The sequence below is a fragment of the Peromyscus leucopus genome, chromosome 8a (genome assembly GCF_004664715.2).
Source record: "Peromyscus leucopus breed LL Stock chromosome 8a, UCI_PerLeu_2.1, whole genome shotgun sequence".
In the NCBI taxonomy this organism is placed as follows: Eukaryota; Metazoa; Chordata; class Mammalia; order Rodentia; family Cricetidae; genus Peromyscus; species Peromyscus leucopus.
The window spans coordinates 7,552,225-7,578,270 of record NC_051085.1 but is presented as its reverse complement, the minus strand read 5'-3'; the positions used below and the strand labels follow the sequence as shown (position 1 = coordinate 7,578,270).

The window sequence follows — 26,046 nt, the reverse complement described above, 5'->3', positions numbered from 1 at the left end:
GGGATAATTCAGGGTGATTTCCTGCCCCAAAGGAAATGAGACTAACAAGGAAGTACAGAGTTTCTAGATCTCAGCTAGACGTCTGTCTCTAACGTACAAAGGATGTCCCAGCAGAGTGCTGACACAGGGTAACTTGGGGAAGGGTATCTCTGAGAACTGACGTCTTCTGTGGAGACCAGCTCTCCCAAACCAGGCACCAAGGAGAAAGGAGACTGAGGGCAATGTCAGTTGATGGACCTGAGGAGGCTAGCAGACCCTTTCATGTCAGGGAGACTGGGGAGTGCCTGAGCCCCATCAGGGAATGTCCATGGGGGGTGTGGAACAGGAAACCAACCATGAGAGGTCGGAGTAGACCTGACAACCCACTACAGAGGGGAGTGAAGTGAGTGGCCTCTCTGACTCCCAGGATCCTTCACCAGCACCGCTTAGAGCTCGGGCTTCCTCTGAGAGGAAGAGCAAGGGCAGGTGGGGGTGAGCTCTAAAATTAAGGCCCAGTATTAGGAATTGCCTAGACACCTGGAAGGGCCTTGGATAATCTAATCACAGCTTCTCCCGTCTCCCAGGATAAGGTTCCCATGTCCACCCACACTCCTTATCAAGGGAGCTGGTGCTCTTTCCACTGTCCCCGGGCAGCAGCTGTTTCCTGCCCGACCCTGGAGCTAGGCAAACAAACTGATCTTGTCCTCCCTAGTAACCCGGGAATGCCGCACCCTCTTAAACTGCCGAGTGTGCCTCCCTCCACCCCCGCACGGTCACGGTATCCACACATGGACTGTGTGGCCTGCAGATCGTCCTCTCCTTCCTGTGAAGACACAGCACTAACAAACTGCTGTTGATCTTACGAGGTCCAGGATCTGGTGCCATTTGTTCAGGCATCGTAAAACCCAGAGTAGAATCTTTTCCTCACCAATAGGGTGAATAGGAGGTAACCAAAACAAACCATAACTAACTGGCTTGGAATTCCATGGTGACCACTTTTAAACGTGTGTGATTCAACGATGTGGCATCGGAAAGGGAAATATTTTTGCCATCAGCAGAAGTAGGAACCTATGAACTTCATAGTGGAACACTCAGAGAGTGAATAAAACTGCTGATGGGTGGTGCATGCGTGTGTGTGTGTGTGTGTGTGTGTGTGTGTGTGTGTGTGTGTGTGTGTGTGTGTGTTGACACTGAACATGTTAAGCTTGTACTCTACACTGAGCTACACCTAGCTCCACACTCTATTTAGAATGGAGGTTGGGGTTGCCTGAAGGCTACACCAACTTTTCCTTGTTTCTCTTAACTTCCCTGTGACTTCTCAGTGGGCCCTGCTAGGAAAAGCACAGCATCCCACGTGCAGCCGTGATAGAGTGTGGTTAGAATGTTCACCGTACTGAGCCAGGAGGCACAGAGACGAACCTCACACAGGCTGTCACCTCCATCCACATGGAGCCCAGTGCAGCAGAAATGCTTCCCACCTTCCTCTAAATTCCCAGATCTTTCCATGGTGTATAGGGTACATGTGCCGTATACACACACCATGTCTATGCTTACTTAAAATGACGGTATCGGAAAGCAGGCCCTTCCAACAGAAACACAGTTCAGCACAAGTCACGAACGCAGAAGAGGGACTGAAACAGCTTCTTCCATTGAATGAGTCCTGCTACCACCGGTTCTCAGGGCTGCCCCTCCCCTCCTCTTCTGCTCTGCCTCCCCTCCCCTCCGTCTCCCCTTCTCCCTCCTTCAGGGGCCGGCTTTGTTCAATCTTACATGTTCAGTCTGTGACACGGTCTCTCTGTCTCGCTTTCCTTTGAAGGTTTATTTTTGAAAATATTATGTGTAATTTGGGGTGGGGTGGGGTGGGATATGTGCACGTGAGTGCTGGTGCCTACAGTGGCCGACAGCGGGTGTCAGATCTCCTAACGCTGGAGTAACAGGTGGGTGAGAACTTGATACGGCTGCTGGGAACCGAACTCTGATCCTTTGCAAGAACAATACGTGCGCCGAACTGCTGAGCCCTGATGTGTTCTATTATTATCTTAGAAAGTTGGCGAAGTATGTCGGAACAAACTCTTAGCAAAGCGGCTTCAGTTCTTGGAAAGGTTTTAGAGCCCTCCTGAGGAGCCAAGGTATTACGGAACGCTGCCCTCTGCTATGGCATGGCCTTCACCTTCTTGAACTCTTGGCAGCAGTGATTACAGGCAGAAGACCAACCCGAGACTAGGCCCGCGATCTTTCAGTCATGAAGGCACAGAGGTGCTCATGTGGCGACACCCCTCTCTTAGTCTCTATATGTGGTAAACAGTTTTGGGGGAGGTGGTAAGAGAGGGCAACCTGCTTTGGATGGTGTGGCTGCCCATGCTCTTGTAGGCATCGATTCGCCCATAAGTGACCCAAGTGGAACTCACTAGTTTACCAAGCTACACTGGCTGGGACTGTTTCTTGGGTCTGTAAGTCTGTGCACCATCTGAGGTGGATAGCATTTGTCTCCGAGGAAAAGTCAACAGAACCCAAGGCTACCTCCTTCCCTTCATCCCCAGTTCCTCTGTTCACACGCCAGATGCTGTGAGTTGGAGATGGGTGTAAACAAAGGTTCGTGTGTTCGAGCTTCCCAGGGAACTGTACAATGTAATTATTAAGAGGGGGCCGCAGGAACACAACCGTGATGACCAGTCTTCATTGTTAGCTTGATTGTCTACGAGACACACAACCGGGTGTGTCTCTGAGGGTGTCTCTGCAGAGGCTGGATTAAGAAGGAAGAGCCGCCCTGAATGTGGATAACACCATCTCATCGCCGGGGGCTCAGGCTGAATAAACCAGGGAGAGGATGGAAGAAGGAAGGCGCCAGCGTTCATCTGCTTCTCTCCCTCACACCCCGGCTTCCATGCTCTTCTGGCCATGGCGGACCGTACCCTTCAGCTGTGAGTCCCAGTGAGCCTTTGTGAAGGAGTTCGCCAGGCATCTTGCCAGAGCAAGGGAAACAAACTGCGATCCTTTAGCGCCAGGGCCTTTCACTTCTTCCCCTCGCCATTCCGTTTGTTCCACCAAACATTCCTTACTATGCTGAATAATTTTATGTCAACCTTTCACAAGCCAGAGTCATTTGGGATGCGGGACCTCAGCTGAGAAGCCACCCCCCACCTCCCAGCAGACTGGCCCGTGGGAAAGCCTGGGCTACATTTCTTTGATGATTGATGGGGAGGGCCCAGCTCTCTGTGGGTGGTGCCATCCCTGGGCTGTGGTCCTGGGCCCTATAAGAAAGCAGGCTGAGCAAGCCAGTAAACGACACTCCTCCATGGCCTCTGGGTCAATTTCTGCCTCCAGGTTCCTGCCTGGAGTTCCTGTTGTGACTTCCCTGGATGAAGGACTATAAACTGCAAGCTAAAAAAAACCCTTTGCTCCCTAGCTGCTTTTGGTCATGACATTCTATGACAGCATAGAAACCCTAACAAAGATGATTATTTTCCTATTTTATCTACTCTGCTTGTTGTGTTGTGTTTTGAAGTAGGATCCGATATAGCTCAGGTTGGCTTTGAACTCAGTGTGTATGGAATGTCCGATCCTTCTACCTCCCAACTTCTGGGCTTACAGCTTTGCACTACTTTCCCTGACTATTTTTTTTGGGGGGACACGGTCTTCCTACGTAGCTTTGTCTATCCTGGTATACACTATGTAGCCCAGGCTGGCCTCAAATTCATAGCATCTGTCCTCCCTCAGACTTCTGAAATTACAAGGATGTGCAACCACATCTGGCTAGCATCCCCTTCCCTCCCTACCCACCCCCCGCCCCCGAGGCAAGGTCTCACTGTTTTACCCTGGCTGTCCTGGAAATGCTCTTAGACCAGGCTAGCCTCAAACACACAGAGATCCACCTGCCTCTGCTTCCCGAGTGCTGGGATTAAAGGCGTGTGCCACCACACCAGATGAATTTTCCTATTTTTAAAGAGAATTTATCATCACATCTAACCCTGAGCTGCAGGAAGGGACAAGGGCTGTGGGATCAGGTCGGATGTGTGAGCACAAACTCTGCCACAAAAGCCCGTGTGGCCCTGATTGAGTTACAAAACACCTCTGTATTTCTCTTTCCTTTTCTGTAAAGGAGTAAAAATAACGCCTAGCCCACAGACTTGGCACCCAGCGGTGACCCAGCCAAAGCTAAGCCCCCAACCTCCCTCATCTCATCCTGTTTTTAAGGCTCCGGTTCAAACAAACAAACAAACAAACAAAATAAAAAGGGGGAAAATAATGAAAAAAAGAGCAAAAAAAAAATGAAATAAAAAGAGAGAGAGAGAGAGAACATGACATTTTCTTTAGGCAATTATGTGTGCGTGTGCTGCATCGTGACTTTGGAAATGCTGAAATGTCCTGTCCTCCCTGTGACAAGTCACTCGGGCCTTCTTTTGGCAAAGCCTGGCCGGGCCCTCTGTAAGCATTACAGCTCCGAGGGGAAAGGCATCCTGGCAGTCGGGAGCCAGGAGTACCACAAAGTCACACCGCACCACAAACCCCACATGAGAGATCTATTGAGAGTCACAAGAGGGTGGCTGCCTCTGCTGGGAGAGAAGCGGCAGAGAACCGAGCAGGAGACAGGCTTTAGATGGGGTTTCTTGGGGTGGGAGGTGGGGGCAGAGCTTTCCAGGGTGGCCTGGGTTTGGTGGGATTTTATGGTCTGATCTTGAGTTCCCTGTCTCTGTAGGGCAAAGCTTGGCTGCCTGCGTCTTGAGGGGCTGGAAATGGCCATTATGACTGTTACAGTCTGGGGCAGGGCCTGGCCACTTGGCCACCCTCAATCAGAATCTGCCCAGCACAGCTTATGAACACACTCAAGATGCCATGGCGGGAACCAATGAGAAGGCTCACTGGGTTTAAGCCTGGAGAGCTGAGTTCCACCCCCAGAACCCATATATGACTTGGGCACTTACCACCTGCCAATAAATCATAAAAACTAGTCTCTCCGCAGCCCAACACAACATCCAATTCTTCAAACATTCCTGCTATACCCTGTATGCTTCCGTATCAACACACGGCAGGGACGCTCCTAGGAGGCCTACCCTACCTCAGGGGAGAGGGCTGGGGGCTCCTAGGAGGCCTACCCTACTTCAGAGGAGAGGGTGGGGGGGCTCCTAGGAGGCCTACCCTACCTCGGGGGAGAGGGCTGGGGGCTCCTAGGAGGCCTACCCTACCTCAGAGGAGAGGTTCTGGGGGCTCCTAGGATGCCTACCCTACCTCAGAGGAGAGGTTCTGGGGGCTCCTAGGAGGCCTACCCTACCTCAGGGGAGAGGGTGGGGGCTCCTAGGAGGCCTACCCTACCTCAGGGGAGAGGGCTGGGGGCTCCTAGGAGGCCTACCCTACCTCAGGGGAGAGGGTGGGGGGGCTCCTAGGAGGCCTACCCTACCTCGGGGGAGAGGGCTGCCAATAGCCCGATACTGGGCAAGCTGCTTTAGACCAGGACCTCAGAGAGGGATGGACACTCAGGATGTGCACTGGAGCTCTTCCCTGGAGGCCAGAATATGACAAAACCTGCCTTGGCAGGCAGGGCACAGTTAAGGCTCTGCGCTTCTCCAATGCTAGAGACTGGGGCCATGGCCTTGCACCAAGCCTGTGTCCTGTGAAACTCCCAGATGGTCTTAAGTCACATGTTGACTTCTGAATGGTTAGAAGCACTTAAACCAGAGTAGCAGAAGAATCAGACTAAACTTTTAAAATGAAGCAAAACTAAAGAAGAGGAGCCCTGGAGCTCCTAAAGGAGGCTTGGAGTCGGCACATCCTCGGACATCTCCCCATTTCTCCTCCCAGTCACCCCGAGTGGCAACGGTACATGACTGTTCCATCCTCTTTTACAGGGTGCCTCTGAAGGACTTCTCCCCCCTCCACGCCCAAACTGCAAAGGAGTTCTGTTTTGGAGCTCAGAGGACGGCAAACTTTTGATTGAAGAGCCAAATGGTTATCATCCGTGGCTGTGTAGATCCTATCCCATCCTGTGGCTGGAGTGGACAGAGAGACCCCACAAGTAAATGAGCCCGTGCTGGGCATGAGGGCACGTGTGTAAACCTAGTGCTTGTGATGATGATCGGGAATTTGATGGCAGCCTGGGCTACAGAGTAAGAACTTGTCTAAAAAAAAAAAACAAAATAAACAAAATAAAAATTAACAAAAATAACTAAATAACAGGCCTGGATTTCTTCAGAAAAAACTTTATTTGTGGATACTGAAATTAGAAATTCATGGTTTTTTTTTTCGGGGGAGGGCGGGGTGTGTGTGTTTGCTTGCTTTATTTTGAAACAAGGTCTCACTATAGTCTTGGTTAGCCTGGAACTCACTATGCAGACCAGGCTGGCCTTGAACTCAGAAAGATCCACTCGATTCTGCTGGCTGAGTGCTGGGATTAAAGGCAGGCACTACCATGCCCACCCCATGTAATTTTCATATGTCACTAAATACTGTTTTCTATTGATTTCCCCCCCAGCAATTTAAACATGTGAAGTCCATACCCTCAGCCATGGGCTACACAAAGACAGGCATATGCCAGTAGCAGAGTCTGCCGTCTCCTGAGTTACAGGGACACCACTGGCCTGAAACATCCCTTCCATTCAACCATTTATACCCAAGGAAAGTGCTTGCCTTACCTAGCATTACAGATAAACTTGACGCTCAGGCACATCGTGGCCCAGGAGTTAGATAAATCCTCAATGGACAGAGGTAAATGTTGGGCCTAGACAGCATGACTCTGACCTGTTAGGGGACAGCCACAGATTTTCACCAAGCTTCCCCTGCTGCCCTCCAGGGCAGGTGGGGAGGGTAGTGTGAAATATGTCAGGCAACCCCATCTCTGTGTCTCCGTTATGTGGGTAAGAGGGTGGTGATGGGCAACTTTGCATTGTCCTGTATCCTTCCTGTTTCACTGAGTCTTTGGAAGCATGCTCCCCTCATTCCAGGAAAAGAGTTTAGAACCTCCTTTGCAAACTCAAGAGGAGCCTTCACCTCGCAGGAGCAGATCTTTCCCTGGGTCAACGAGCCCTGCTTGCTCAGGTACATTCTGAGCTGGTCCAAGGAACTTTACCTGGGTCCTGTCTCCTGAAGATCTAAACACTCTCAGCACTACCTCAGACAGTGGAGAGGGTAACGTTGCTCTGTCGGCCTTTCTTTATCCCTTCTGAGTCCCCTTCTTGACCATGCCGCTGCCCAGAAACTACCACAGTTTACAGGTTTTGAAGCTAACCCTCCTAAGGCTCTGATTCTAGTGTGTAACTCCATACACACCCAGCAGGAAGTCTTTTGGGAAGAAAAAAAAAGACCAGGAAGATGGACCAAATAAAGAATGCCAGGTGTGCCTCCTGGGTGGTTTCCTCTGAGAAAGACCTAGAAAGCAGGCACCAGACACCTTGTCCCCACTGTCCTGGCCACACAGTGCAGGACAACACAAGTGTGGAGAAGCAGAGTGGTTTCCCTAGACAGAGCCCTGTATGGCTGGAACCATACAGGATGTGTGGGACATGATCCTGTTCCTCCACAAATTTCTTATGATTTCTACCTTGGGCCAGACAGACATGGAGGCTCACGCTTGTAAACTTGGTATTTGGAAAGCTGAGCTTTGTGGAAGTTCCAGAAGAACCCAGGCTAGAGGAAAACCTGTCTCTAAAACAAAAACAAAAGCCAAACCAAGCCAAAATGAAAAGTCACAAAGAAATAAACAAACCCTTTTAGGCTTTCAGAGTTCAGAGGTCAACTCAGTGCCACACTCAGAGGCCATCTTGACATGCACAGCCTTCACGGCTGACAAGCTCAACTAGGCTACAGCCCCGAAGCTGTTTGTCAATGAAAAGTAAAAAAGTCACAGGAAGTCCTGCACTGCTAAATTTATATTCTAAATCCAGGAATCATTGGCAGAAAAAAGCAAATGCAAAGTAGAAAAACATGTTCATTCAGTATAATCGCATATCTCTGTTCTCTATGGATGCTCCCCCCCCCCCCCAGACAGGGTTTCTCTGTGTAGCTTTGCGCCTTTCCTGGATCTCTCTCTCTGTAGACTAGGCTGGCCTCGAACTCACAGAGATCCGCCTGCCTCTGCCTCCCGAGTGCTGGGACTAAAGGCGTGCGCCGCCACCACCGCCTGCCTCTATGGATGCTTTATGCTAAAAGTAGGAAACACTTGTAATTCTCTGGCCCAGCCCAGCCCTTTGGAGCCCTGTTTGGCTGAATACTCACACTGGAGATGGATTGGAAGAAGTTGGTAAATTTTGGTAATTTAAGAATTGCTGCTGGGTTGGGGCCGGAGTCGGGGAGGTGGCTCATGACTGTAATCCTAGCCCTGGAAGACTGGTCCAAGTTCAAGGCTGGCCTGGTTTACAAAGCAGGTTCCAGACCAACAAGGGCTACAGATAAGACTTTGTTTCAAAACAAAACAAGAGAATAATCAGAGTTGGGCTGGAGAAATGGTTGGGCCACTCAGGAGGCTAAGACAGGAAGATTGCAAGTTCAAGGCCTGCATTGGCTATTTAGTAAGTTTCAGGATTTCATGAGGTACATAACAAGATACTAGGATTTTGTTCTTGCTGCTCTTTGCTCTAATTAAAAACAACAAGCACCCCTTACACACACACACACACACACACACACACACACACACCCTACACACACACACAACACAAACACACACAACAACACAAAATCCGGGTGCTCAGGCCCGACTCATTTTCTTAAACATTAAACATTTTTGGAACAAAATACCAACCAAAATCCAAACAATCACATGAATCAAATATAAAAAGGCAAGAATACTTGAGATGGTTCCTACAAGATCAAGGTAGATTTACTTAAAAATCAATCCCTGAAGCTAGTTCTCCGAGCTTCAAGTGAACGGTGAACGTTGTCCCTTTGAAAGGCAGAGCCGAAAAGGCGAAATTAACTCTTCAGAAAAATGATCTTCAGAAGTACAAAAGCTTGACTCCCTACAATACAAACTCAATACTAAAAGTAGCAATTGTTACACAGACTGTTTGGAAATTGTCTTTAAAAACCTCAGGAATACCGGGGCAGATTCCACACGGACAGGCTTTGCAGGAACCGTTTGGAAGCCAGCCACCTGCTGGATCCGTCTGTAGCCTATTTTAGGCTCCTTATCTAATCTTGCTAACTGTGGCCTCCCTGAACGGGGCCTCAGCAAGCACCTGCTCGGCAGACTCTCCCTGGCAGCCACGGCAGCTCTGCCGCCCTTACCGGAGGAGATGTCTCATTGCAGCGTCAAACTGAAGCCACGTCACCTCCCTTCGGAGGAGGAGGGCCTGGGCCACCTGGCTCGGGTCCTGGGGGCTCTGGAGGCTGTCAATCATTTTCTGCAGCTCTTGAAGCTCAGACCCTAGAATGTGAGAAACCCTGGAGTCAGACAGTGTGAAATAGAGGCTGCCATAGCCAGCCCATCAGACCTGCCTTTCACCTCCAGAGCTAACTTGTCACCCAAACGGACTTCCTTTCTTTGGGGATGTGCTAATTATATGTTTTGCAAGACTAGCAGCTCTAGAAACCAAGGTCTGATTTAGCTTCTTTCCTTCCTCTGGGAGATAGACAGCCCCCGCCCCGCACCCTCACCACCACCCTGCACTCTAGCACAGTATGTTCATACTGTTGAAAGTTTTCAATCTGCCAAGCCATGGTCTCAAAATAGAATGAAATAGAAATGACATGGGATGGGCAAGTTCTCAGGATACCCACAAGGACTTGAAGTACCGTCAGCTACAGACCACACTCATCATATATATATATATATATATATATATTCTTGTTTTATGTACCTTGGTATTTTGCTTGTATGTATGTCTGTGTAAGGGTATCAGATCTTGGAGTTACAGACAGTTGTTAGCTGCCATGTGGGTGCTGGGAATTGAACCCTGGTCCTCTGGAAGAGCAGTCAGCGTTCTTAACTGCTGAGCCATCTCTCCAGTCCCCACTCATTTTCATTTTCATGCCATTGGAAGCAGCCTTTCTTTGTCACCAGTGTGTGGACTGAAAGACTCAAGGACCACAAAGCCAGTAAAAAGATATGGCATGCATACATATATGCACACACACATACATGTGCATACGTATCCGTGCATAAGCTTCTAGGAGATCTAGTCATTTTAGGAACTTTGCTTATTTCTTGGAACCTTTACTACAAGAGAAGGATCCATATAATGAGTGCCCTCAACCTCGAGATGAAATTGGAAATGGAAGCTTTTCGGAGCGCTCAGGCAGGGTTGAGGAACCCGGCCTGCACATGACTCCGGCGGTTGGCTCGAGGTGGGGATTAGTCAGATGAAATAGGAGCGCTCAGCCAAAACCAACACTTAGGGAGCATGGCGGGCCTGTGTGTTCAGGGCTAGCTGAATATCAGCCTATCCAAGGAGGTGGGTCGGCTTCCTGTGATGGGGTCGGCTTCCTGTGATGGGGACGGCTTCCTGTGATGGGGTCGGCTTCCTGTGATGGGGTCGGCTTCCTGTGATGGGGACCACTGTGAAGCATGGCCACTGCTCCCCGACATGCAGTCAAGACAGGCGCCACTCAGGGGTGCTGATGTGGTTGCTCTCTCTGGGCGGCTGCTCCCGACCCAAGCCGCCTGCCTCCTCCCTGGCCAGTGCTAGACCCCCTCAGCATTTACACACCAGGAAAGCAGAGGACTGTGGGAACGCACAGGGAAGCTGTCTGTGAGGGTCTGAGGGGGGTGGTCCCAGGTTTGAGAAGGGCTGCCAATGCTTGCAACATTTTCATGTGACTTTAGGAAAGATGACTAATCCAGACTCGGTATCTGATTGCTGTTTTACACATGACAGACAGATAGTTGGGGGTTTTCCCAGTCATTAATCAAGTCCAATCATCATATTTTTAAAATGAGTCCTCTAAATATGATGGTTCCATTGTGCTCCAAACAAGTTCCCACTGAAAGGGAAGTAGAGCCATAACACAAATGGCAGAACTTTTGGGGTGCACCGCAGGAAAAGGGGTGACCACTGAATGTCATTTGCTCATGGCATGTGGTTTTGAAAGTCTACAAGCAACACATCCTCAGGCAAGTGGCAACCAAGCAAAAGTATTTAGTCTTCTGTGGTAGCATGTAAAAAAGGAAAATATAACGCCTTTAATCCCAGCACTCGGGAGGCAGAGCCAGGCGGATCTCTGTGAGTTCAGGCCAGCCTGGGCTACCAAGTGAGCTCCAGGAAAGGCACAAAGCTACACAGAGAAACCCTGTCTCCAAAAACCGAAAAAAAAAAAAAAAGGAAAATATAAAACTCCCTGTACCCTAGGATTAAAGCACTGTAAAATGTAAATACACCAAGTATTTGGGCACAGACAACCGGGGGGGGGGGGAGGTAAATAAGAACAGGGAACTGCCAGAGGATGCTGGGCCATAAGCACAGGCAAGGGCTGAACAGGACTCCAAGAGCACAGAGAAAAACCACAGAACTGACAAATGGGGTTATGCGATATGAAGAACCTGCCCGGCAAAGGGAGCCATCAGCAGAGCAAACAGTCCACAGAAGGTAGAAAGTCTTTACCAGCCACACTTCAGACGGGGGCGGGGTAATGTCTAGAATATAGAAACTGCAAAATTTAAACACCGAGAAAACCCACTGCCCATTAATAGACCAGTGACTGGACTGAACACATAAGTAGTTTTAAAAATGGTATTCAGCATCCTTAGCCACCAGGGAAATGCAAGTTAAACTAGACCAAGAATCCATCTCACCCTAGTCAGAATTGCCAACGTTGAGAAAACAAATTCTGGGGAGATCCAGGGGAGAAGAAACCCTACTCACTGCTGGTGGATGGGGAAAGCCACTGTACACATCAGGATGAAGTTTCTCAAAACGCTGGAGGTAGGATTACCCTGTGACCCAGTTGTATGGCTCCTGAAGATGGACCCAAAGAACTCTGTACACTGCTACAGAGACTTGGAAATCATGCTGATTGATGCCCTGCTCACAATAGCAGGATGGTGAGCAGATAACGAAAATGTGGTAGATATATACCATTTTATTCAGTTGTGGAGAAATATTTGCAAAAACAGATGGAACCAGAAATTACTACATTAGCTGAGGTGACCCAGACTCAGAAAGACAAATATCACGTGACCTCTCTCGTATGAAAAGCCCACATATATGATTATATGTATGTGTAGATATGTATATATGTGGTTGATATATTGTGCACCCCAATAAGCTTATCTGGGGGTCAGAGAACAGAACAGCCACTATATTAAACATAGAGGGTAGACAGTGGTAGCACATGCCCTTAATCCTAGCATTTTGAGAGGCAGAAATCTGTTTGGATCTCTGTGAGTTCAAAGCCACACTGGAAACAGCTGGGCATGTGGCACATGCCTTTAATCCCAGGAAGTGATGGCAGGAAGCAGAAAGGTATATAAGGCAGGAACTAGAGGCTTTTTAAACTTTTAGGCTTTTAGCAGTAGTTCAGCTGAGATCCATTGGGATGAGGACACAGAGGCTTCCAGTCTGAGGAAACAGGATCAGCTGAGGAGTTGGCCAGGTGAGGTTAGCTGTGGCCTGTTCTGCTTCTCTGATCTTTCAGCGTTCACCCCAATACCTGGCTCCAGGTTTGCTTTAATAAGACTTTTTTTTTCTTAAGATTCATGTTACGTATGTATTATGTATGTATGTATGTATGTATGTATGTATGTATGTATGTATGTAGTTATGTGTTGAAATGCGGCTTGTTACAGTGCGGTTGTCCTGGTGGGAAGTTCCTCCCCTCTGCCTCCAGCTGACTTCCTTGTTTCCTTCTTCAGCAGGGACTGGATGCTTGGGAAGAGGAAGTGGCAGGTGTGGGCGGGGAGGGGAGAGCAGCCTGGGGATGCGGGTGGAATGGAAGGTGGCCAGAGGACCCAAGAAACATCCGGAAAGGAAGGGAAGTCTGTCTTTTCTCCAGAGGAGGGTTCCGCGTGGTGAGTCCCCTCCCTCCTCCTTCCCCTCTCCCCCCCTCCACACACTCACAATGGAGGGGGAGAACAGAGAGGGAGAGTGTATTAACTGTGTTTGGGCTCTGACTGGCCCTTGATCTTTGGCAAAGAAAATTCAGGGTAACCCCTCCCCCACCTCGCTCCCATGCTTGACACCGACCCCAGAGGGAGTGGCTGCCTGTGGAGAAAGGGGAGAATTTGGCAGGGTCCACAGAAGCTCTTAGTTGTCAGGATGTCTTCCTTTGGTCACGGGGAGGACCATAAGCTCTTATCCAAGTACTCTTTAAAAAATACTTTCAAGTGTGGAAGTCCACGGAAGTCATTTTATCTACCTCCACTGAAATTCCCTCTCACACCTTGGCTCTCCTGCCTCCTCTGGGGTCTGGGCAGGAGCTATGCAGTCCAGAAGCCTCTTAGGAAGACGAATCTTTGTGGAATTTTTGTCTTTTTCACTTAATTTGCTCTTCATCTATTTTCAGCAAATCAGAGCATGCAAAACTTTGCACATATTCCCCTGAGCACATTTTTCCCCTTTACTTGCAATAAGCGAAGTGTGCAGTCTCTAACTGACACCTCAGAAAAGAGCTCTGCACAGCTCCGTGAGTTCCGCACAGCTCCGTGAGCTCCAGGTTTGCGGTCCACCAGCAACAAGGACAGGAATTCCTTCGTTCTGAACTCTAGGTCCTCAGTGGCCTCCCCATCTCCACGGACCCTCAGCGGCACGATGATGGGCTGACGGCCCAGGCCAGTGTCTTTTTCTTGTCTGACTAGGAGGACCCTCCCTGTTTTCTCCACTGAGTTGGTTAGGGCAAGTGGCACTCTTGGCCGCAGCTACGGGGAGGACTTCCTGGGCAGCAGTCAATTGGAAACGTGGCTCTGGCTGTCTCAGATTCTAGCAACAGGATGGACATTTCCAGACCCACCCCCCACCAAGAGTATGCAGCGTAGCATGTTCTGAATAAATCCCAAGAGTCCCTATATTAGGAAGGGCACTAGGGTGTGGCTTTAATCTTGGGTTGCTTGGCGTCTTCAAGACTTGCTGGTGTCCCCAGTTGAGATCATTAGCCTGAGACAGTTCCAAGCTTCTTGATGAGTCAATGCCAACATCAGCTTCTCCCTGTGTCTTCACCTCAGCCCGACAGTCAGCACCCTCCTACATCACACGATGCCCTTCCCTGTGCCCTGAATTAGAATATCCAGATTTCGTCTGTGTGCATTAGCATGATGCAGATCTACCAGCCACCAGCTCCAGGGGCCCTTTCAAACATATTCCCTTTGAGTCACAGCTGGAAGGGGACGGATCATCTCACACTTGTTTTTAAAACTAATCGATCTAAACAGGCCAATCACCTCATGTCTTAGGTTCATCTCACTTTTTAAAATTCCTGAAGACTGTGTTACAGTACTTGATTTTCATTGGTCAGTACCAACATAGCTGGTGACTTAATTGAGTATGAGGCAAATTACTAAAATAAATCAGTCTCTGCTTCCAATAAGTCCTATCTACTTTGTAGAAGATTCTTTTGTTGAGGGGGAGAGGTAGCTGAGAATGTTCACTGCTCTTCTGGAGGACCCGAGTTCAGTTCCTACCACCCATGTGCTCACTACAACTACCTGTAACTCCAGTTCTGGGGGATCTGATGTCCTCTTCTGGCTTGCAAGGGCACCACATACATGTACTATGCCCCCCACACCCCTAACACTCTCTCTCTCTCTCTCTCTCTCTCTCACACACACACACACACACACACACACTCACACACACACTCTCTCTCTCACACACACACACACACACACACAATCACACACACACACACTCTCTCTCACACACACACACTCACATGTGAAGTATGTATGTGTACGTTAGCATGTCCACGTGGGTTCTACTGTATGATGACCTGGGCCAGAGATCAACGATGGGTGGTGATCCTCCAGTTCCATCTATCTTACTTTTCAAACAGGTTTCTCACTGCCCCACTGTTCTCCGATTAGGCCGGACAGGATGGCCAAGGAGTCCCGAGACCCACCTGTCTGTGTCTCCCCTGCACTGGGAACACAAGCTTTTTTTAAAATGTGGTCTCAAGTCTTCATGCTTCACGACAAGCCCTTTACAGACAGACCCGTGTCTCTGGCCTCTGTTGCGTAGTATCTTATCAGTACTAGACACATTGAGAAACCATCTTATGACCTAATGCCCCTTCGCTGGCTAGAACAGAAATGAAAGCCTCCCGAGTTCTTATCAGTCAGGTGGTTCTGAGCTATCAGGGTTATCAGTGTCTTCACCGTGGGTGCTTGGGTAGGACCTTGTCATGTGGGTTATGAGGACTATCAGTGTCCTCACCGTGGGTGCTTGGGTATGACCTTGTCATGTGGGTCACAAGGAAGAGGAGGGGAAAGGGAATGAAAACATGGCCTTCAGAGTGGCCTTCAGCATCCTTCCACAGACTTCACTCCAGAGGATAGCTCTCTGAGACCCTACCCCACTATTGATGGGCAGAGAAGGCAGGGTCCAAGCTGGGTCTCGGGACTCCTGACCTTCTGGTGAGCCTAAGAACATGGAACCGATCAGCAGGCAGTGTGCGACAGGACTTTTCCTGAGTCCTTCCTATCGCTGTCATGAGGAGACACAGTCCTGGGGTTCCACTATTTACAGCTTCTCAGAGGCCACTGAACAGGTCCGGTGATTCTCACGATGGCTGTTAGTTACTTACCAATACCCTCGGCACCTCCCCAGTCACTCCTCACAGGGTGAGGGCTTAGAGGAGCGTCGAAGGATGCCGGGCAATCGCCAAGTTTGGCAAAACTGAAGAGGTAGGCCACGATGTCGTGGAGAGAAGCTACCAGCTGGAGGGTCAGCTTCAGGGCTCTAAAAGCTGCCTGTGAGGAGAAACAACATAAGAAAATGGTCTCAGGAGCTTCCTGAGAGGCCTATGCACTGCTTGAGAGAGAGAAAGCATACCCATGCAGGCGCACAGCGGCCCCTCAGTACCCACGGGGCTTGGCCTCAGGATGCTGCAGTACCATCCCATACAGGTGCTCAAGTGCCCGACGTGACATGGGTCGGTATGTCTGCTTTACCTACGCAGAGCCTCCTGGGGACGTTTAACCACCCCAAGTTGTTTATAACATCTGTACGGGAGTACTACAAACACAATTCTCCTCAACGGCGTTTGACCAGCGGTTGATGGATGCAGAAACTGTGGTACCAAGCGCAGGCCCATGCTTAAGCAAACATTTTCACAGTGAGCCCAGGATAATGAGCGAGGAAAAGGAAACAACAAACCTATTCATGGGTCGCCCTGCACTCAGACAAAGGCGCCGCTGTGGGGTTAAAGCACCATGGTTCTGTTTAAAATCACCACAGCCGTGAGCACACCAGGGTGCTGGTTTGACTATCCTGTGAGTCCCGGGCTCACGGCAGGGACACCATTCACGGTGTTGTTCTGAGCATCTATGACTGAGGCGCGGGTCTTTAGAGTCCTAAAGAAAATTCAGAATAGTCCCCAAATGCCATGTGTGGCAGGACACCGCAGCACACGCTTCCATTTCCATACCGATTTTTCTAACGGTTCTCAATGTTATCCTCAGTCATAAAGTCGGAGAGAAAAACCCTTAAGAACTGCAGCCTGTCGGATGTGGTGGCACATGGCTGTCATCCAGCCCTTGGAAGGGACAGCAGCAGGACTGACGTGGGTTCCAGGCCAGCCTGGCCTAGACGGTGAATCCCAGCCTCGTCAGGCCTTTCTGGTGTGATTCCCAAAGAACGGTTCCAAACAAAACAAAAAACCCCTCAGGCAGCTGGACATAGTGTTACACACTTGTGGCCCTTGCACACTTGGGAAGCCAAGCAAGGGAAGCTCATGTTCAAGGTGCTGGGCCACATGGTGAGACTGTTTGACACAGCCCGGGGGTTACTGTCTTCTGCTAGCTCCGGGGCTGACTAAAGTGGGGTTTTGTTGAAGGGTTGGGAGGAAACTGAGGAGGAGCGAGGAATACCAGAAGCCCAAATGAGTGTTCCTCAGCGGCCTGGAAAAACCGCTCAGGAACCAGCGAGCCTCAAGGGCAGCAGCGTCAGGAGCTGTGACCAGCCTCGGTGATCAGGTATCACAGAAAAATCCCCCTCTCACTGTGATCAACCCTGGGACCCAAAACGTGACCAGCGTCTCCTCTGGCACTCACACCCGAAAATCTACAAACCTCTTCTGGCAGTGTTTTGAACATAAACAGCACTTCGGAAGGATGGGGAATAAACCATAAGTTGAGGAAGACTCTTCCGTCAGCTGACAGGAGACGTCGAGGCCGAGGCTGAAAGCTCCTGCAGGGGGAGAGGAAAGGGCCCCATAGCACAGCCCAGGATGCCACAAGCCGGAGGCCTGCCCCGTGGGAAGGGCCACTGTGGGCCCAGCGCCCAAGCCCAGCCAGCAGCCCGCCACCCCCAGGTGGCCAGAAGGACTTATAAATATCGTATAAATAATTCATCAGGACAAGGAGCCGAGGGGCCTGCTTTCAGCCTGAGCTGTGTGGGAGGGAGGAAGCGTGGGTATGGAGGGAGGGGGCCTGTGCTAAGAAAGGAAAGAAATTAGATGGCCGGCCTCATGCTGGGTGCTACATATTTTATGCCACTTAATGTCTTGACGATCTATTTTCGTCCCTGTTTCACAGCTGAGGAAATTGAAGCTTTGCGGGTGAAGTAGGTCCCGCCTGCCAGCTCCTGAGGCAAAGTTAGCATTTCAATGCACATCTGCCCAGTTCCAGGGTCCTCTCAGACACCTAGCATTTCAATGCACATCTGCCCAGCTCCAGAGTCCTCTCAGACACCGGTCAGCTCTGTCTCCCTTCCCTGGCTGCTATGTTTCCGTTAAATAAGGAAATTATGGTAGAAATGCAGCAGTCGGTCTGGGGAAAGGAAGCTGACATAGAATTTTCTCCAGAGATGCAGATTGTTAGAAGAAAGGGCCGTGAGGACACTACCCGGCCTGGGATGGGGAGGAAGGGAGAACAGTAGACGGGATGGATGGTAGAGAGTCAGACGGGTTGGGGGCGGGGAAGGAAAGGTAACTCTTTATAACTTCATGGATGGGGGGAGGTGGAGGAAAAGGAGGGAGAGGAAGGGACGGGAGGGAAAGGAAAGGGAGGTGTGGAGGCGTGGCCTAGTCACTTCAGGCTGTGGGATCTGGCTTCCAGAGTGAACACTGTTACTCTGAGAGACAGGCTGGTATTCTAACAGTTTCTTGCCAGGTTCCTAGACCCTGGCCTTGGCCTTCTGTTTTCCCCCAGACACCACACCACGTCACTGTTAGGCAGTCTCCTTGTTGCAGGCTAATAGACAATGCAGATCTATCTGTAAAAGTCTGGTTTAAGGATGCACAGAAGCCCAGGCACCTGGCTTAACAGAATGTCATCCACCCTTGAACCCGCCCTAGTGGCTCCCAGGGTAACCTTCTTGAATTTTACATTAATCAATGCCTTTACATTATTATTATTATTAAATTTATTCATTTATTTAATATCCCAAACCACAGTTTTCCCTTCCTTCTCCCCATTCCCTCCCCTACCTACCCTCTACCCCCCAATCCACTCCTCCTCTGTTTCTGTTCAGAAAGGAGCAGGCCTCCCATGGGTGTCAACAAAACATGACATATCAAGTTGAGGTAGGACTAAGCTCCTCCCCTTGTAGGTTAAGGCTGGGCTAGGGAACCCAGTATGAGGACTAGGTTCCTGAAAACCTAAAGCCAAAGCGTTAGGGACAGGCCCTGCTCCCGCCACTAGGAGTCCCACGAGTAGATCAACCTACAAATGTCACACAGATGTAGAAGGCCTAGGTCAGTCTCACACAGGCTCCCTAGCTCTTGGTCCAAGCCAGGGGTGTCAAGGTCATCACAAGGGAGCCCACAGAAACAACTAACCTGGGCTCATAGGAGCTCAGAGACTCTGGGCCTTTATACTTTTATGAAATGATTCTATTTTATGTATGTGAGTGTTTTGTCTGAATGGGCGTATGTGCACCACATGTGTGCCTGATGTCCATAGAGGCCAGAAGAGAGCATCCAACCCCCTGGAAGTGGAGTTATGGATGGTTGTGAGCCACCAGGTAGGTGCTGGGAATGAAACCCAGGTCCTCTGCAAGAGCAACAAGTGCTGTTAACCAGTACGCCGTCTCTGTAGCTCGAATCAATACCTTTTGAGATGGCTCAGTAGGCAAAAGCCCTTGTCACTCACGCCTGATGACCTGAACTCTATCCCTAGAACCCACAGGAAAAAACAACAACAGATGTTGGGCCTGCGTCTGCAATCCCAGCATCCCCCGGTGTGATGGGAGGCAGACACAGGGGAATAGTCAAGCCAGCGGGCCAGCTAGCCTGGAGGATACAGTGTGGCAGAAACAAGAGATCTACCTCAACATGACTGAAGGAGAGACGCAATCCAGAAAGTTTTCCTCTGACTTCCACACGTATGCCGTAGCATGCACATCCCTGCACTCACACACACATTACACAGAAGTCATAATAACTTCCCAAGAAAAAGAAAAAGGCACTGCCACCGTTATTCTCCTGAGCTAGGGGACTCCAGGGGACATCCTGGGTCTCTCTTTCTTCCTTGGTTCCACACCAAATCTGGCTCCCTGGTCTCACTGATGTCACCTCCTAAGCAGTGCACGGAGCCTCCTAAGTGGTGTCCCTGACAGCCATGTTGATCTTGCCCTGTGGCTTGAAGGACAAGTATGAGTTTCCTGGACCTCGCTTGTCCCCTGCATTGCCACTGCTGCCTCTGATTCCCCGGATGCAGGCAGAAGTCAGCCAGCCTGCTGCCTTACATCTCGGGACTTTGAAAATTCAGACCTCCCAGCTTCAGCTGCATTTCCTTTCTCTGCCCACCTAGCATGTTAGTCGTCAACCAAGACGCAGACTCAGTGTGGTCTCCCCGAGGTCTGCCTAAGCTCCTGCTCTCATCTCCCAGCCTCCCTGTTGCTGCGGTAAAACACCAAAACCAAGGCAACTTAAAGAAGAAAGTTCATTTTGGCTTCTGTTTCCCGGAGTTACGAGTCCATCAGGCTGGGAAGCCCAGCAGCAGGCGGCAGGCGTGGCCGCCGGGGCAGGAAGCCGAGAGCTCACCCTCAGCCCAGTTCATGAAGAAGAGAGGGTGAACTGAAGTAGGGTAGGGTGAGGCTATACAGCCTTGAAGCCCATGCCCAGGAACCACACCCTCCAATAAGGCCGCCCCACCTACACCTCTACAAACGTTGCTACCAACGGAGAAGTGCTGTGGGATGTTCTCTATGTCCTGTGGGAGCCCATTCTTGGGTTCCTTGCGGCTTTACCCAGCAGGTCCACATAGAGGATGATTAGGACCATGGGCAGGTGTCTGAGATGGTCTGCACTTGACTGTGCTGTGGGATGGTCTGTATGTCAAGTTGCTCTGATTGGTCAATAAATAAAACACTGACTGGCCAGTGACTAGGCAGGAAGTATAGGCGGGACTAACAGAGAGGAGAAAAGAAAGAACAGGAAGGCAGAAGGAGTCACTGCCAGCCACCGCCAGGACAAGCAGCATGTGAAGATGCCGGTAAGCCACGAGCTATGTGGCAAGGTATAGATTTATGGAAATGGACTAATTTAAGCTATAAGAACAGTTAGCAAGAAGCCTGCCACAGCCATACAGTTTGTAAGCAATATAAGTCTCTGTGTTTACTTGGTTGGGTCTGAGCGGCTGTGGGACTGGCAGGTAGGTGACAGAGATTTGTCCTGACTGTGGGCAAGGCAGGAAAACTCTAGCTTCAGTCCCAGAGTCCATTGGGGGCATTTCTCATTCAAACCATCACAGGAACACTGAGCATTTTTCTTTTTAAAATTTGTTTAGTTTTATTTTATGTGTATGGATATTTTGTCTGCATGTATGTGTGTGCAGCGCATGCACACCTGGCCCTAGGAGGCCAGAAAAGGATGTCAGATCCTCTGGAACTGGAGTTACCGATGGTTATGAGCTGCCATGTGGGTGCTGGGTCCTCTGAAGAGCAGCAGGGGCTCTTAACTGCTGATCCATCTCTCCAGTTTGAATGCTGAGCATTTCTTCCTTCCTTCCTTCCTTCCTTCCTTCCTTCCTTCCTTTCTTCCTTCCTTCCTTCCTCCCTTCCTTCCTTCCTTTCTCTTTCTCTCTCTCTTTCTTTCTCTCTTTCTTCCTTCCTTCCTTTCTTTCTTTCTCTTTTTTTTTCTTTTTCGAGACAGGGTTTCTCTATATTGCTTTGCGCCTTTCCTGGAACTCACTCTGTAGACCAGGCTGGCCTCGAACTCACAGAGATCTGCCTGCCTCTGCCTCCTGAGTGCTGGAATTAAAGGCATGTGCCACCACCACCCAGCCTGAGCATTTCTTGATTGGGATGTTCATTAAACATTTCTTTTAGTTTGGTCCATACCACAGTGTGCTGTTATGACCTATCTTTTTTCTCTTTGCCAGAGGAGGACCATGTCCGTTTCATTATTGTATGGCAGGTGGTACCAAGACTGCTGAATACTCACTTTCGGGCTATGCTCTGGGGCTATTAGCAGTGGGTAGGGTCTAGCCTGTGCTTTTTGTACCAGGCCCTGTACCCCACCATCGGCCATATCCACCCAGAAGAAGGAATACCTGCTTGTCATTTTCACAAAGTGGCTATTTGAAATGACAGTGACTGTCCTTGTCACATAGTGAGTAATCAACTAACATGTCCTCTCTCTGTTGACCATCTTTGCTCCTCCATCAGCCTGCCCCTCAAAGTGCAGGAGTCACATCCTGGTCTTCAGACTCCAGCCTCCCCTGGAATCACGAAGGGAACAGAAGCCCCAAGGGACTTTGTAGGAAGAGGGCTCCCCTTTTTAGCTCCTCTCTGACAAAGACTTGACTTTGGGTGGAGGTGGGTGGGCTCTGCTGAACTACAATCCATTAGAGCCTTTAAATGATTAAGATGCATCTTGGAATTTTAAACTAACACAACTCATGGGACTCTCAACTGTGGCAGACATTGCCAATCAATTATCATACTCTCATAGACGAAACATCTCAGAATCCTCAGCAGGGACACTAATAAATTGTTGGAATTGACATTTAAAATAAAGGTCATGTCTTATCTTCAATGCTGCCCAGCCTCTTATTTTATGGCTGAAAAGAAGATATCCCTCCTTCTGCCCCTCACTCCTTCACTACCCTCTTCTCTCTGGTCATCTTTGCCTGCGCCCCTTCCCATCCAATATTTCCCAAGCAGTCACGGGAATGGCCTCTCTTTTCCAGATAGCTCTTCGTCAGCACCCCCGCTTCTTGTGGCCTTGCTAGACATCCAAGCACTGAGGACTGTAGCATGTTTGACCTCAGAGAGCTGCTTCAGTGTCCCTGGTCCTGGGAAGAGAATGAAGTCCAGAGATTGAAGATGAGTGATTTTCCTTAGGGCAGCACATGATGGAGCTGGGTGAAATCCAGATAGGCGGATTCCAGACTGGGATCTCTGCTGCACTTTGTTTGAATGCTGGGTCTTGGATTGAGTTGAAGTATGTTCCCCTTGAAGAGAGTTCATAATGGACTCTTTTCATCATGACTGGCCACAGGGGTGGTACTGGAACATGGTGGGACTTTTAAGGGTAAATCCTATGGGCCTGACCATAGGTCAGCTGGTGGTGTGCCCTTGGAATGGACTGTTGGATTCCAGTGTCTCTCTGTCTTGCTGACTTTTCAAATTATTTTATTTTTCAGAGGTGGGGTTATGTTGAGGTAGCATCTTGTAGCCCAGGCTGGTGTTAAATTTTCTGTGTAGCCAAGGATGACCTTGAACTCCTGATCCTCCTGCCTCCACCTCCCAAGTACATCACCTGGCCCAGCTGTGCTTTCCTGATGTTTCACATGGGTTCTCCCTCCTTCACTCACTTCCACTCCGATGGGACTCTCTAGGAAAACGCTCTTTCCAGAATCAGCTGGTGCTGGTGTTCTGCCCACGGACTTCCAAAACTGAGCTAAAATAAACCTCCTCCATAAAATAGAAAGTTAACCCGCTCCTGGTGCTGCTGCCCTGCGTCTACCAGTTCAGAGAACCACAGTCCTTGGAGTTAGAAGGACTCTTAGGAAGCACTCTCCCCAAACTTCCACGTAAGACAGAAGTTCCTCTACATTCTTACAAATGAGAATATTAAAAAGGGGCTGGAGTGTGACTCAGTGGTCAGAGGGCTTGTCACTCTTGTGGAAGGTCTGGGTTTGGTTCCCAGCACCCACATGGCAGCTCGCAAGCACCTGGACTCCTGTTCCAGGGGAATCACATACCCTCTTCTGACCTCTGTGGGCGTCTGCACTCTTGAGGCGCACTTACACATATACAGGCACACACATATATATACACATAAAATAAAAAAATATTCAAAAGAGCAAGCCATTGATATTAGAGGACACAGGAAGCAGGAGGCGAGGGCTGTGGAGAAGCAACAGATCCATACCAGTTGCTGCTCTGAGTGACCCCCACTTTGATCACTTTCTGGTCCAAGATTCTGTCCTGAAGTCATTGCATTGAACTGAGCAGTCTCCTCAGGAGTCTGGGCTCTCCACTTAGAAGCCACGTCCCTTACTCTTTAGGAAATGCCATCAACCAGGAGACATCTTTGCTGGTTTGGATGTCAAGGTAACTAAGACAACACCGTAAAGGAACAGAGCAAGGCCACAAGCCACACAGGTCCTGCCCTCTTCACACCCTCGCCTCCTCCATGGCTACTGCAAATTAAACACATCAGAACCCAAAACAGGCTGCACAAAACATTTCACCCTAAACAGAAATGTAGTGAGTTCATGAGAAGGCTTCTGGAAAGAACTTGTAAAGCTTGATGCCAAGTGTAGACTGGTCAATTTGTCTAGAGGGTAGAAAACAGATGGAATAAAGAGGCCTTAAAGGATTGACCTGTGATGCTTCTCATGAAAGAGAAATGCATTGCAACCCTCCTGAGCTGCAGGTGGCCAGCAAAGCCTTCCACAAGTGAGGCTATAGAGGTGACTTTGTTCCTCTCCTCTCTGAAAGGCATCCTTACAAGTTCTGGAGTCTACTCACAGCACTGGTGGACTTTCAAACTAAGAACTCTGGTTTCCTCCATGCCCAGAGGGCCTTGTGAACACCAAGGCAAGATGGGCCCTGTGAGCCAGTCAAGGGATGAAGGCCTCCGACTCCTTTCCTTCTCTGCCTGCCCTTCACTGACTCTTCATTTCCTTGGTAAACTCCACTTTCCTAGTACTTGGATTTTTTAAAATTCCTCTCTGAAGCCCTGGGGTAGAGTTAAACACCCCCTCCTTTGTACCTTCACACACTGGATACCTCTAACGTGATCCCTGGCGTTAGCTGACTGGTGAGCTTTCCTCTAGAGCCAATGGCTTGCTCACCCTTGCACCTCTAGCACGGTGCAGACTGTCTGGGACTCAGCAAGGCCTGAACAAATGATGGTTGATGTGCATGCATGCATTGGGATGTGACAGCCAGCCCTAACGTGATAACACCGTGTTATTGCCTACCCAGAAATGAACTGCTCTATCCATGTCATTAGGTGCTCAGACCTGAGTAATGATTTACACAGGTCCCCTGTGAGGGCTAAAGAAACTTAACATGGAGCCAGGAATCCCTTAAGGGCCATTGACCCTTTGCTCTGGAATGCCTGGAGACCCTAGTAGCCTGCAGGTGAGGTAAAATAGGACAGTGGGCTGAGAAGCATTAACAGCTGCCCTTGCTTCTGTAAAGTATCTGCTTATCACCATGGGAAAGGGACGGAATGGCCTTTTTTTTTTCTTCTATATAGAAAGAAACCACTGAGAGAAATACAACAATGTTCCTGCCCAGCTGTGGATTCCATGGATAGTTGTAATATACACCTTTCCAATGTCCATCCTAAAACCCCACCTTAACCCCCTTCCACACAGCATGTGCCTTGGTTCTAAGGCTTCCATCTTCTGATAGCAGTAAGAATAAATTCATCTACATTTGAGTCTAAGCCAGTAAATGTGAACACCACAACACATACATGCATGCATAGATGGATGCAGGGTCTGAAGCGTGCCCTCTTCCACAATGCATGCATGTGTGAATGGATGGATGCATGCTCTGAAGCATGCATCTTCCAATGCTTTTCATCTGTCTTACCTGTGATCGTATTTTAAATATTACTGCTATCCAAACTCCATACTACACAGGAAATGAGTAAGGGGTGAGGAAGCTCCCTGGACACTGCATAACCTCTAACACATGCTCCCTCTTCTCCACGGTCAAGGCAATGTGGTTAGTGACTGCCAAGGTGCGCAACTCCTCCATCCCGGAAGGGGATCCTACGTTGACTGGGTTAAGACACTTGGAAATCTACAGAATGATGAGAGAGCTTGGAAACAGCTCTTGTCTTTTCAATCTCTCTCTGGATAGCATAGAGGGAAAAAACGCTGATTTACTCACAGTGCTGATTAATTGTTATTTTCTTCTAAATATTTCTTTCTAAATATTACTCCACTGAGTTGACTACTGGGAGCCAGGACAGCTAAAAGCCAAGCTCCCCTGTTTACTTAATTATTTTAGACATTAGCTTGTAGAAAGGGCTATGAGTGGTGAGAATCTCTGGCCTTCCCAGGAGAAAACAAGACCTCATTGATTGAAAAACACACACGTCATAAACAAAGGACTCCTTCAGAGACAAAGATGCTCTCATTATTAGAATGCTGATGTTTTCTTTTGACCTTCCAAGCCAGAAAGTCAAAATCAAGGGCAATAAAGCAGAAGGTCAGCTTTCCACTACTACAAGTACCTAAACAAACAAAACACAAACAAACAAAACAACAACAACAAAAACCCTATTTATAAAGAGAACATGTTTATTGTGCTGTTTGGCCCTGATGTGTTAGGTGAGGCAGTGTGTCACGGTGATTGCACTCCGGGTAACAGCACTGCTCACTTTGTGGCTGAAAAGTAAAGGGGAGGGGGAAGGAAGGGATGGTGATGGAGAGGAAACCCCACAATCCCCTTCAAGGACATACCTTCAGTGATCAAAAGTCTCCCACTAGATTCCTACCTCTGAGAAGCTCCACCACTTCCTAATAGTACACATCCCTGCCTAGCAACTCTTCATCCCTGGACCTTGGGGGACACT

The 26,046-nt window shown here is 49.3% G+C and overlaps 1 protein-coding gene across 1 annotated transcript in view; it reads right to left on the bottom strand.

Annotated features, from left to right (window-relative positions):
• Positions 1-26,046, bottom strand: part of LOC114707511 — a 178,242-nt gene that overhangs the window by 51,948 nt on the left and 100,248 nt on the right. Inside the window, 3 exon segments of the mRNA XM_037200291.1 lie at positions 9,196-9,334; positions 15,640-15,805; positions 17,126-17,243. Coding sequence (XP_037056186.1) covers positions 9,196-9,334; positions 15,640-15,805; positions 17,126-17,243 — 423 coding nt within the window.